At 37.5% G+C, this 12,803-nt stretch overlaps 2 protein-coding genes across 2 annotated transcripts; both read right to left on the bottom strand.

The window, feature by feature from the left end:
* LOC18607717 (DNA replication licensing factor MCM4) lies at positions 1–5,315 on the bottom strand. The gene is made up of 18 exons (XM_007042011.2): positions 5,221–5,315; positions 4,443–5,108; positions 4,223–4,351; positions 4,052–4,133; positions 3,635–3,767; positions 3,468–3,539; positions 3,245–3,373; positions 3,051–3,164; positions 2,733–2,945; positions 2,541–2,639; positions 2,064–2,224; positions 1,644–1,740; positions 1,395–1,556; positions 1,118–1,198; positions 957–1,035; positions 707–843; positions 562–615; positions 1–467 (listed from the first exon to the last, which is right to left on the bottom strand). The coding sequence occupies exons 1-18, from the start codon at positions 5,255–5,257 to the stop codon at positions 393–395; spliced, it is 2,520 nt and encodes an 839-aa protein (XP_007042073.2). The 5' UTR covers positions 5,258–5,315; the 3' UTR covers positions 1–392.
* Positions 9,981–11,921, bottom strand: LOC18607716 (protein SHI RELATED SEQUENCE 1). Its single transcript, XM_007042010.2, has 3 exons — positions 11,211–11,921; positions 10,625–10,963; positions 9,981–10,037 (listed from the first exon to the last, which is right to left on the bottom strand). Exons 1-3 carry the CDS (start codon positions 11,473–11,475, stop codon positions 10,003–10,005), a joined length of 639 nt encoding a protein of 212 aa, XP_007042072.2. The 5' UTR covers positions 11,476–11,921; the 3' UTR covers positions 9,981–10,002.

Below are 12,803 nucleotides of genomic sequence, written 5' to 3'. Positions count from 1 at the left end.
AAAACAATACAATATTGGTCCTGGATCAGGTTTGCACCACTTAATTCTATCGTTCAATTCAAGAAAACAACGTTAATTTTAGCACTATTAAAAAAAAAAAAAAGAAGACATGAAAGTCTGAATTCTGTTTTTTCTAGCACTAGTTAAAGATATAATACATGTCACAATCAACAACTTAAATGACACACCTACCTAACAGGCTAACATTCAAGCATGAAGGTCAAGGTAATCGACAGGCTGAATGATCCCCCGAGTAAATGTTTTGCAGGGGCATCTCGCAAGGCTGCAGTTTTCAGTGAGCACGTTGGGCCGGCTATTTGTTTTGAACCAACAAGATTGATTTGGATTCATATTCCCTTTACACTGTCACCATGAAGAGCAGGCATTCATATTCATATTCTCTTTACACTGTCACCATGAAGAACAACAAATCCCTCGCTGGCTAGAGTTGCAACTGCGTTTCTTAGCTGAATTCACCAAAAAAGACAATGAAAAAGGTTCGCTCATCAGTTTGATTATTCTTTAAAGAGTCTGAGGAAGAAAGAGGCTGTAGATTCTCACATCATGGAGGTGAATTTCACTGCCAGAGCTCTGCTTCTTCAGTTCATCCAGTAACTGTGGGGAGTAAACAAGCACAGTGATCAATTAGCTGATTTATGGGACTAAACGAATGCATCCAGGTCCAAAGTCTACTACACCAGCTTACCTCTAACAATCGTACTGATTGTCCTCCAAGTTGTACCTTCTCCATTATTATGTTGCGAGTAGCTGATAAGACATTCTCCCTCCTCATCCTTTCACTTGCAGAAACTCCAGTGGTGATAAGATCCATGTCAATAGTTCCTTTACAGAGACAGGAAGTAAAGTAAGGCAATGGAAGCATTAATAAGATATTGTTCTTATAGGGAAAAAAGTGAATTGGGAATAAAGGAGCAGATTCGTTGCTGGAATATTACCAGTAGAGTGATCAGTTGCTGATTGCTGCATAGCAACTTCCAAAAGTCTAAATGCCTCAGCTACATCTCTCATTTCAACCTACAAATATCATAACGGAATTTCATTATTCTGTTCACAAGGAAAGCATATAAGCTGCTAAGATAAACGTTAGCTAACTAACCCATTCTGAGAAGCGAATACGAGCCAAGGCTTCACTGAGGCGTATCAGACTCTCAATTTGCCTTGGTGTTGCTGTTATGACCTGTTGACATAACAAAATGCAGAAAGAGGAGGAGCGAAAACAAGTTAGCAAGGAGGGTATAAATCATAGTTGATCCAATCATCAAGATTTTAATTGCAATATAAGGTTGCATCTGTCTACCCATCAATGATTATAAAGCAAAGGTCAATAATGAAGAAAAGAAGAGTAGGGGAGACGAAAACCAAATGCATCATACTTTTTTACTACTTCCAGGGAAATTTCCTCTTTTCCTCATCTCAACATATCCTCGGGTTAACTCTTCAGCAGCTTCATCAGACAATTTTGGGTGAATATTCTTGCGAGCATAGCTCACATATGCCGTTAATGTGGCAAGATCTAAGACATCCTGCTCAGCAATCTGCAAGTTGTGGCAAGAAATCACACATGTAAACAGAAACCAGAGAAAAAGTTCCTAAACATGATAGAGCGTAACAGTTCACCAAACCTCTGTGTCCTCAAAATGTAAAGAAACAATATGCTTAGCAAGGCGTCTGTCTGTTTGTTCATCAGCCTTGTCAAGAATCAAGTAGATTAAATCAAATCTGAGAAGGGAATACCAATTAGAATGGGATTGTAGTTAATAATAACCACATAATAAGGATTAAGTACTTTCAAGCAACATCATACATAATTCTAGACATTGCCAAAACATAGAAGCTGTAACTGACAAACATGGTTTAAAGAAGGAACAGCAAAAGACCATGGAAGATAACACCTTCAATATTTGAAATTTCGTATCATTTTAAGGTTCCAAATCAAAAAAGAAAAAAAGCAAGGCAATGATTATATGGTAGTATCAAAGACCTTAGAACTAGCTCAAACTTCAACTTGCATGGCACTTGGCAACTGGTAGGTATCATCTTACCTGGACAACAAGGTTGGTGGCAGGTGTATGTTATCAATCACAGACAAACGAGGATTATAGCGCGAACCACTCGGATTTGCACAAGCCAAGACTGAAGTCCTTGCATTAAGAGACGCAATTATACCAGCCTTTGCTATTGAAACAGTTTGTTGTTCCATCACCTGGAAAATGGAGTACAGTCAAGCGCCATTGTCATAGCATGTACAGGAAGAAAGTGAAGAATGGTTAAAATGCAGAAAGGATTCTAAGTCCCGCGTATTTGGCATTCCCTCCTTGTGAAAATAACTTCTTCCTCCCAAGAGATAATAAGAAAAATAACAGAGCATATTCATGCAGATATCCTAGTATCTTGAACTGCCTTAAACTTGAGAAGAATCTCAAGCATTTGTAAACCAGTCAGCACCAACAATTTCTCATCTTCAACATTGGAGCATTGCAGAAATTGTGTCTTAATAAGAAAGGCAAAGCAAAACCAACCTCATGCAGCATGCTCCTTGCATTATCAGACATCTTGTCAAATTCATCAATACAGCAGATGCCTCTGTCACTCAGTACAAGGGCTCCACTTTCCAGAACCTGATGGTTATATCATAAGTGAGAATCAACCACTAAATTCAAATATTCCAGATAAATATATAGATAAGAAAGAGTAAGAAAAACATATCATACCGTTTCCCCTGTTTCAGGATCCTTGGTGACATAAGCAGTCAAGCCTACAGCAGAACTCCCCCTTCCACTGGTGTAAATGCCACGTGGAGAAAGCTTGTGTATGTACTGAAGTAGCTGGGACTTGCTGGTTCCAGGATCACCAACAAGTAGGATATTGATGTCACCACGGAAGCTAGCACCAGATGGCAACTTCAAAGCATTCCCACCAAAAAGCTACATTGACAACAAATAACTAGCAATTACTATCTAAGCAAAAAATATAGGTGTAATACCGCAAACAAGGCACATAGGGGATCATAAGTTACCCTATCATTTTACCTGGCAAAGAAGACCTTTCTTTACATCATCCAGCTCCCAGATGTTTGGCGCCAATGACCTTGTCAATCTTTCATACATATCTGGTTGTTTGGATAACTCTTTCAACTCTTCCACCTACAATTTTGAAAAAGGGTATGGTAGAAGAATACAATATAAATGAATTTTGCAAGGGAAGAATTGGCGTTATATTATACCTTGTCTTCATCCAACTGAACATCATCCTCAATCCTCTGTGATTGTGAGCCATTATCAACTTCCATAGGATCCTCAGCCATCATTCTTGACTTATCAGTTTTCTTTATATGAAGACAATCAATGTATGTCTACAAGCAAAGGAAACAAAATCATTATACTCAAACCAAAACTTAATTGAAACGCTTGGAGAGCTACAGATCTAAAGAAGAAGAGAACACGAACCTTGAACAATGATTTCACAGTTCTTTGTGTCGGCCCTACTCTGACACTCATAGCCCTGTAAATCCCAGTGACCTATTTCAATAGAAGAAACGAGAACATTGAGCAAACAATTAAAACTGCCAGGATCCTACTTGATTTTACAGAACATGATATCATCAGGGTCTAACCTCAACCCTGTCCCCAGGTTTTCCAGCATCAACCAGCTTGTCATGCATCAACAAGCTCACTGTGTGTGGTGTCCCTCCTTCGGGGATCTCATCTGGTGTCTCCTGGAGCCTCACAATCTGCTTATCAGCAAACCTGATGTTTGGGCAATATGACCAATTAACTTTTCGTCTTACAATAACTCAAAAGCATAAACATTGAATTTCTAAGTCACCAAACTTACATACAACAGAAACAGGCTTAAGTTGAAATGAACTCAAAAATGCATATGCTAACTACAACCTACTTATAACATATAAAATGAGACAAAACTTTGCAGTAACATGGATTTAAAAATTAAGCACGTCTAACGCTACGCAAGTTTACTTATTACATTGATTTTCAGCTAAATAAATGATAGTATTTAAACTGGTAGTTACCTGCATCGATTGTGAACCAACGTCATGGAGTTCTTGGCAAGGCAATCTGGCTTCAAGCATGTCGTTGGCTCAGTTATTCGTCCTTATAGCACCAACAATCAACAAACAAATCCATTAGCAACATTTAATCTAAAAAATCAAACCAATAAAATGAACATCACAAAAGAATACCTCTATCCACGACAACAGGATCAGAATGGTACCCACAAACAATACACCTGAACACTGCTTCCCTAATCTCTGGAATTATCGAACTACATCGAATAACCATCCCCTTCAACGACACCATCTTCTCAATATCTAAACCAAACAAAGAACCCCAAAATCAATCCAACAAAAGAAACAAAATAAAACAACAACAACAATTTAAGGAAAATTAAAGAAAACGGACCAGATGGATTGAGATTTCTCATGGAAGTAGCGCTCTTAAGATTATGAATCCGAACTTGCACGTGTTTATCAAACAAAGGATTAATCAAACTAACGATGTCCATCAAAACGATGTCGAAAATCGCCAAAACCTCGAGGGGGTACCTCACCATTTTATTGTACAAATCAGAGTCGTAACTAAAAACATCTTGAGCATCAACGTCAATCCACTCTCCTTCTATTTCAAGCACTCTATGTATCAATCTCGTATATTTTCCTTCTCCATAGATATCATTGCTTAATTCTTGGGTTTCTCTGAAATGCTTGATGAACATTTGGATTGCATTTTTCACGTCTTGGACGCTAATATTGGTGCCCCAAACGAAGGTAGGGGTGGCCTCCTCCATGTCCTCGCCGCCATCAGAGGATGGTGGTGGGAAGTCGTCGGTAGAGGATGGGGTGGCGGCGGCGGTGGGAGTTGGGGATGTGGCTGGGCGGCGGCCACGCCTGGTGGAACGGGATGGGGTTGGGGTAGATGATAAATTGGCGAAGCGAGAGGGGTTTGGTGGTGGGGTTGCGGCGGCGGAGGAAGGAGTAGAAGTTTGGCGGCGGCCACGCCGCCGACGGTGGGCCGGGGAGGAGGTGTTGGGGATGGGGCTGGAAAAGGAATCATCGGGCGAAGAAGGACCTGCAAAGATTTAGATGTAAAAATAAATAAAAAAACAGAAAAAAATACTGTAAATTGTATAAATATAAAAAAGAAACATTAAAATTCTAAAGAACAAGAGTTACCGACTTACCGTTGTTGAAATTGACCGGAGAGGAATTGGAAGCCATGGCTAGAGAAGAAGAGAGGCAAATAGCGAGGGAGATTTTTTTGGGACTGCAGAGAGGGGATGTGGAGCTGGGAAGAAGGGAATCTTACTTGGCGGGAAATGATAGATAATTTTCGCGCCATAACTGATGTGGGCTTTCATGGGCTTGAATTTACAATTAGCATTCCGTTGAAGCGGAAGATGGACTTGATTGATAGCCCCTTTAAAAGAAAAAAATAAAAGGCATGATCAGGCTTACATAGCCCATTGTCATTTGGGCCATGTTTTTGTTGCCCTTGAAATTATAGTAATTTTTTTAGTGTAATTGTTTGACCTCATTTTTTTGTCCATCTGATTATTTTCTTCTCCTTTTTTGGTAAAAAAATGACTTAATTTTTTTAAAATTATTGACCTTAGTTTAAATCTCATTCCCTTTTTTTAACCATTTACTTAATCAACAAATTTAATTTGAACTTATTTTTTATTAGGATATGTGAAGAATATATATATATATATACCTCACCATATTTCATCAATTGAAAAATTTACTTATACATTAGTTTTTTTGTATAGGTGTAGGGTTTTTCATCTATTTTTTATCAAAGTGTAGTGTTATTCCAAATACTCTAGAGAGAATAGATAAGACACTTAAATATCATATTGTACAAGAAGAGATTTTTGAGAAACTTATAAAGTAGGTGTTATATATCTTATTAAGTTAATTTAAAAAAAAAAAGATAATGACGTGTGACAGTATTAGAGTTGCCCAACTTAAACTTAGACATATGCCTAGCACCTTCAAAGGGAGGAAGACAGAATGGTTGATGGTAAAGAGGGCGTTATTGGATTTGGTGAAGAAGAATGTTATGTCAAGGGTTTAAGAGGAAATAGATATAGTATTTCAATTACACATTGAACAAACAAATGCAAATAAATAATTATAAAAAATTTATAAACGTGAACGTTACACATTTCATAAAATTAATATTTTAGAGAAAATATAATAATTTTGTGTCAAATGAGTCTAAATTTATATACTTTAAGTAAAAAACATGAGCCTTCAAACCCTCCAACGTCCAAGGGGGATACACATAAACATAAATCATTAACACAACCATGGGTTGGACATAAAACCAGCGGTTAGCCAATTCCACAGAGTTGTGGTTGCCATCTGCCATCTGCCATCTGCAGCCATCAAGACGTTCAAAATTTGGTAGGTTGGTTTCTTAAAGAGCTTTGAGAAATAAAGAAGATTTTCAAAACGATCTGCATTAACCAAGATTTTGAATTGTTGGAGATACTATGTAGACTGCTTTTCTCATCAACTGATTTCACTGAAACCCAACCTGCTGGAGCAGTAAACAGGAGGATTGCAATAATACACCAATGGTTGGCTTGTTGCTGTAAAATTAAAGGAGAGAAGTGACAAGCAAAACAAGGAATGCAAAGGAGAGTGCGTCCTTTAGACTACTCAAAGCCCTACGACTAGTCAAAAAAAACAAAGCCAGGCCTATCTCTCCCCCACTGAACCAGTAAAAAACTATTCTAGTTGCAGAATTTAGTATCATGTATCCGAATTTACTACAGCAAAAGGCAATCGATGGAGTAAGAAATGATCTCACTCTTGCTGTAGCATAGCAGCTTTGTATAGGTTAGGGTTACCACTGTTAAAAAAAAACCTAGGGTTTGTAACATTTTCTTTGACCCTTGGTTTTTATCAAGAATTTAGCCTTTTGAAGGCCATAATAAAAGTTCAGTCCTCCCTGAATGGCTGAATCACATCACATTTGAGAGGTGTCAGTGTATGACAATTTTGCTTCTGGTAAGTGGTAACTGTATTTAGATTGAGTAGCTAGGAGCCTTTCTTTTCATGGAAATTAATTAAAAGAAAAATTTTTTAAAAAAAAACAGTAAGGTAGAAAACCTCTTGTCATGATTTGTTTTGCCAACCATAGAGACTCTGTTGATTTGTTTTCATTGCCAAAAAAAAAGGAGCAACATGTCACCCTTATTACATATCACATAGATGAAGTTATTTCAAAGTCTATTTTCTGGCATGAAAAAGTTGTCTGCCCATAGGATTAGACAGTCGACAGCATTGAAACTGCTTGAAAATATACGTGAGTTGATCGAAAGAGTTAAATCAAGGTGGAAATTAATTTTTAACCATATTTGAGTCCAACAGGGATGGATTATATGCATGCTTTTCAAGGTAAAAATTTGCTAATTGTTTGCCATCATAGCCAATTTGATTTTAACCCTTAATTTCTGGAGTCCATAGCCTAGTTCATCGAGATTCGAGAGATGATCAGCTCATGGCTGAGTGCGAGTCTGTAACTAAGACTCTGCTGCTACTATCTGTTTCATTATGGAAGCAATGCAAATTTGGTATTGTTAACTTTTTCCCTTTCTTTTCTCTTTAAGTTTCCCAATCTTCACATGGCACATTCACATACTTTCCACGTATTTGATCGTATATATAGATAGATACCTTGCTCATCGTTTTAATTTCCTCCAAGTGTATGGTGATGAATCATTACAGGACCATAATAAAAAGTTGGACGTTATCACGATAAATTAGAGATCGAATAGATAAGAAATTAAATGTCTCATCTGTATAACTTTCTGGTTTACTTTCCTCCAATTCCAAAGAGCTAAGATAAGACCTTATCTTAATTTTCAATTTTTTTATTCTATGAGAGAGGCATTCATGCCAAACAATATCTATATACTATTCTTCAGGCTACAACGTACAAACCCATATGGACAAAACAAGTACAAAGACGAGTGCAATTAAGGTGTGATGCAACCGCGTAGTACGTACACCCTGTGGGGATTCATTGAAAAACAAAAACAACCCTACACCCATACGGAAGAAAGGAATAAGCAGAAGGAGGAGGAGGAGGAGGAGGAGACATGTTTAGTTGACGAATTTAGGAAATTCAAAACGCAGGAAAACTGTCAATGAACCCAAAACTAAGCACAACATAGGCCTAATGTTTGATTCTTAACATGAAATATTTCACCAAGGCATACCATACCAACATATGCTTTGCTTTTGCTTTAGATTCTTTAACAAATTTTATAACACTAATTAATATCTACAAAAGCATGTGCATGAAAACCTCGATTAATTAAATTTATTGCACCAGAACACTTGGTTTGGATGATTATTGTACGTACATAACCCTCATATTCGACAATCAATCTTTTCTTATTCAACTAATAAACCTTAATAAATCCTGAAAGGAAAATTTCTAAGTACATTAAAAAAATCTTTAAAAAACATAAAAATAAATATTCATGTTTAATTAACAGCAATAACTTTAGTAGAATTAGAGTCACTTATTTCAATTGGACCAAAAAAATAAAGCAGTTTGCCTTTCTATCTGCGTTCATAGTTAAGAATATGCTCTTACACATCAAATTTATCTTTAGCATAACCATTCACATTAAATTTGAATTTAAAAACAAATCGATGGAGCCAACCGTACTATGTCTCACCTTTTCAATGAATTTACTCCAACTTGTAATCAATAAAGAAAATCTTGCAACCATTATAGAGAAAGCTGTACATATTCCTCATATATAGCTTATATAGCAATGAATGTCAATCTAATTAACAAAGGAATGCTTGTCATTTCTTGCCACTTTGTCATGATCAATCATGTTCAACATAAATGAATATTACATGAGTAAAACAATCTTGTATATTATGTCATAAAAATTTAGCAGCAAAAATTGACCTTTGACAGGCTGAGGCTAGTCTTTGGGCACATTAGTTCTGACTTGTGATAGCATATATCAAAAAAAAGAGAGGGGCAAATGGCAGAGAATGTGATCATCAGTTTAAGTTACTAACTATCTACTCTCAAGAACTGTAAGGTTTTAATCTTTTATACCAACTTATGAGAACTGATCAAGTGTGTAAGCAATCAAGGTATTCTAATATAGTAAAATCATGCTTTTATAATGTGCACCCAGTATATCTTCCTGCAGAAGTTTTTGATTATTTCCATCTCTTTCTACTACTGTTTTTCTAACTATAATAGGAAAGCCATGCAGAACCTCACCTGAGGGTGGAATCCACTCCATAACTTTCTGAGGGAGTTTGATTCTAGATGCATTTAAGCAGAATAGAACCATTGCAAATATAATGACTTTTGTACCTGGTTCTCTTTCAAGTACAAGGATATATTCCATTTCTTTTTGTCATTGAGGGCATCAATCTTTTCCTATAGTTAGTGTGATTGTGTCTTTAATTACCATAAAAAATCAAGCCTGAAAGCTTATGCATTGCTTTCTAATTAAAGTTCATTATCACCTAAAATCCATAAGATGCCACCACAGAGTCTTTTTTACCTTGTAAACCATAAATTATTCATCTCAAGAGCTTAGCTTAAGCTTTATAGCCATAGCTAGGGGCGATTCCCATGCCACAATTTCGATTAAATTAATTAAGATGTGAGCCGCACCTAACCAGGATTATACTATATAGTATTAGACGCAGAGAAAAAGAGTTCATAAAGTTTGTGCAATGCATGGGATAAGAAAAACAGACTATAATTCTAAACAAGAAGTTAGAAGATATGCGTACGACATCATGCAATTCAATAATTTTTAAGTCTTTCAATGCATTAAAATGAAAAATTGGAAGACAGAATGTGGCAAGTGTGATAAGTTTTGCACATGAGGTGAGGTGAACCTTCTCCATCTTTTTCTGCAGTTTTGATGATCATGATATCCTCAATCCTTTTGCATGTTCCTTCAGAGGTGATGTATTTGGAATATAGCTAAGATTCCTATGCATTGGGAAATTAAAACAAATACAGAACCGATAAACATATGTAAAAATTAATCATCTCAAAATCTTTGTAGTTTTGAAACATGTTAAAGAAGCGCTTGTGTATGTCAGGCGGCAGCTGGTTCCTAAACCAGCAGAGAAACGGATAAACAGGGAAAAAGTGGCTTTGAAGTTCATAAACAAGGAGTTTGCAGATTCAGATTGAAGTCATAAGAGAATAAAATAAGCAGGAAGACAAACAGCCAAACCATTCTGTAGTTTGCCCACATTTTAATATTAGAGACAGGATCATATAATTGCAGGCCCTTGGAGTTTGAAAACAAAACACAAAACACCAAAGTCTCTTCTTCCCCTTTTTATTTCTTTAAACTTTGATGAATATCAGATATGTACTAGGGCAACCACAGGTGAGCTGCTGTGACCAAGAAGGCAGGGAATGGGAGTTCTAATTCCAAAAGATGATTAATATTGCAAGAGCAAAAAAGGCTTTTCTACAGCATTTTTTTTTTCTTTTCCTTCAATTTTTCTCTTTCCCCATATACAAGAAAAGTTCCTAAGATTTTGGGTGGAGGAAAAATTGCGTACCAGCTGACATGAAAGCATTAAAGGGAGATGCATATGCAAAAGGAAGAAGAGTTTCTGCAGCAACCGAAGTAGTTGAAGTTGTAGTGGTAGCCGTTGTTAGAGCAGCAGCATTGATTTGATTTGGCTGCTGTGTCTCTCGAGAGGAGCATTCGCCTACTGTGTGATGGTGACCTTCTGCAGGGCCTTGATCATAGAGAATACCCTTAAACACATGCCCTCCAATATTCACAATCGTCTGGTAAGCATACTGATCAGCTGCGTCGTCAATGGAGCTCACTCGAACACAACGAAATGTGGCCGGAGAAGTCACTTCAGCCGGAAAATTTCCGAGTTCCAACCCTAAAAAGGACGCCAGTGAAAATGACTAATGGAAAATTTAAACTAAGCAAATCAACTTTACACAGTGGATAAAATAGAAAGAAGAAAGATAAACGAGACATGGCAGGTTGTCTCTCTTATATAGTCATGTCCTTGTCAAAAATTTAATTCTCTCACAATAGAATAGAAACAAAAAGAAAAAGAAGAGAGCTGCTAGGGTTGCCTAAATGATGTGGTTTTATTTTGGATATAGTAAATAGATCTGTACCTGTTGAGGAAGGATTTTCCCTAAGCCTTTTAGGGTTGTGTATGGGGAGGTGGCGCTGTTGAGGAACAGAAGACAGCTGTTGGTGCCTCTGACGCCTTCGATAGGCAGGAACCCAAGTGCTCTTGATGTGAGTTTGGCATTCAAAGCCTTTGCTCCTACAACAAGTCCTGCACCTCATGTAAGCACAATCTTTCTTGGCCTGGTTCCCACAGTCTTGGCACCTCGTGCCTCCAAAACCTCCTCCTTGCCTCATCATCATCATCATCAACTCAATACTTGTATAAAAGCACCCACTCTTTTCCACTGGTCATCTCCCGGTTTCCCAAAATCTTCTTCTTCTTCCCCAGCTCGACAAGACCTTGTCTTCTCTTATACTACAGTACTCCTGACAAGGAAGATGTTTTCTCTAGGTGGGTGGTTGAGGTGGTGGAAATGATGTTGCTGTTTTATCTTGATGAGGTTTGTCCCTGTGGGTTTTTAGACATGATAATTTTGAGTTCATGGCTCATGTAAATTTGCTGGGGTTTCTCAGTTTCTCTTACCCTTACACAGCTGTGAAACCAGCAAGATGAGTCTTTTTGGTCTCTCCCATCACCACCAAAAATTAAAGAATTCAAGAGTTAAGAAATGGAATCCCAGCAGTGTAAACGCCGCCAGAGGATCATCACCTACTCAAGTGTTTTTGAATCGAACCACTCCCAGAGACATAAAAGAAACACAAAGAAAACCATTAAATAAAGAAATCAATATCCTCAATTGTTTATTTTTCTTTTGTTTTTTTTTCCCCTCCTTTTTCCCCCCGTTACCTCATATCACCTGTACCTGATTACATTGGTAATGATCATTTTAGTACAGTTTGGCTTTTCTTTGTGTTTTTTTTTATCGTGTGTTCGAGACTGTTAGAAGAGATGAGGAAAAGGGAACGAAAATTTTACCCGTTCCTCAGCATTTTCTGTTTGGAATGGCAACTATGATTGTAGTAGTGGATTATAGATCTAATCATTTAAACAGTTCGATGTTCAACAACTGCTGGTATGGTCCATATTCCCCTTCTTTCACATATATGTAGAACTGTGGGTAAAATCTGACAGCTTTCACTTTCTATTTGTCCTTGCACCCCAAAGACCCGCCTTTCCGACCCTTCTTTCATCTCCTTGGGCGTGGGGTTGTTTTTTTTTTTTTCTTCTTCTTTTGCCTTTGCGTGGGGGGGCTAGATCCCCTTCTACTCCCTGTACTCTCTGTACATTTCTGTAAATTTTCATCTATACGCTAGTACAACGTAAAGGGTAAAGTGGGATGCATAGTTTGTTTCATCTCTCTCAGTGGAACTGGAACCAACTTATAAAAAGGAACACCCTTCCTTTTCAGCTTGCTTTCATTACCCAAAACTCGGACGACCTAGCAGCTGGTTCAATTCCTACACTACCCATCTTTGATTCAATGCCCAGAATTCAAGTTTTCAGACTTTTATCGGGACACTGCACCCTGTGTTTGGGGGCAAAAAGTCTGCCGCTATTTCCTTTCAAATCTAATACCCTGGACAAATTCCATCAAACAAGAAGAATTCCCTCGAGAAATTCGACTTTTCGCTTG

Source organism: Theobroma cacao, chromosome 2 (genome assembly GCF_000208745.1).
Source record: "Theobroma cacao cultivar B97-61/B2 chromosome 2, Criollo_cocoa_genome_V2, whole genome shotgun sequence".
NCBI classification, from domain to species: domain Eukaryota; kingdom Viridiplantae; phylum Streptophyta; class Magnoliopsida; order Malvales; family Malvaceae; genus Theobroma; species Theobroma cacao.
This window is presented reverse-complemented; position numbering and strand designations above follow the sequence as displayed.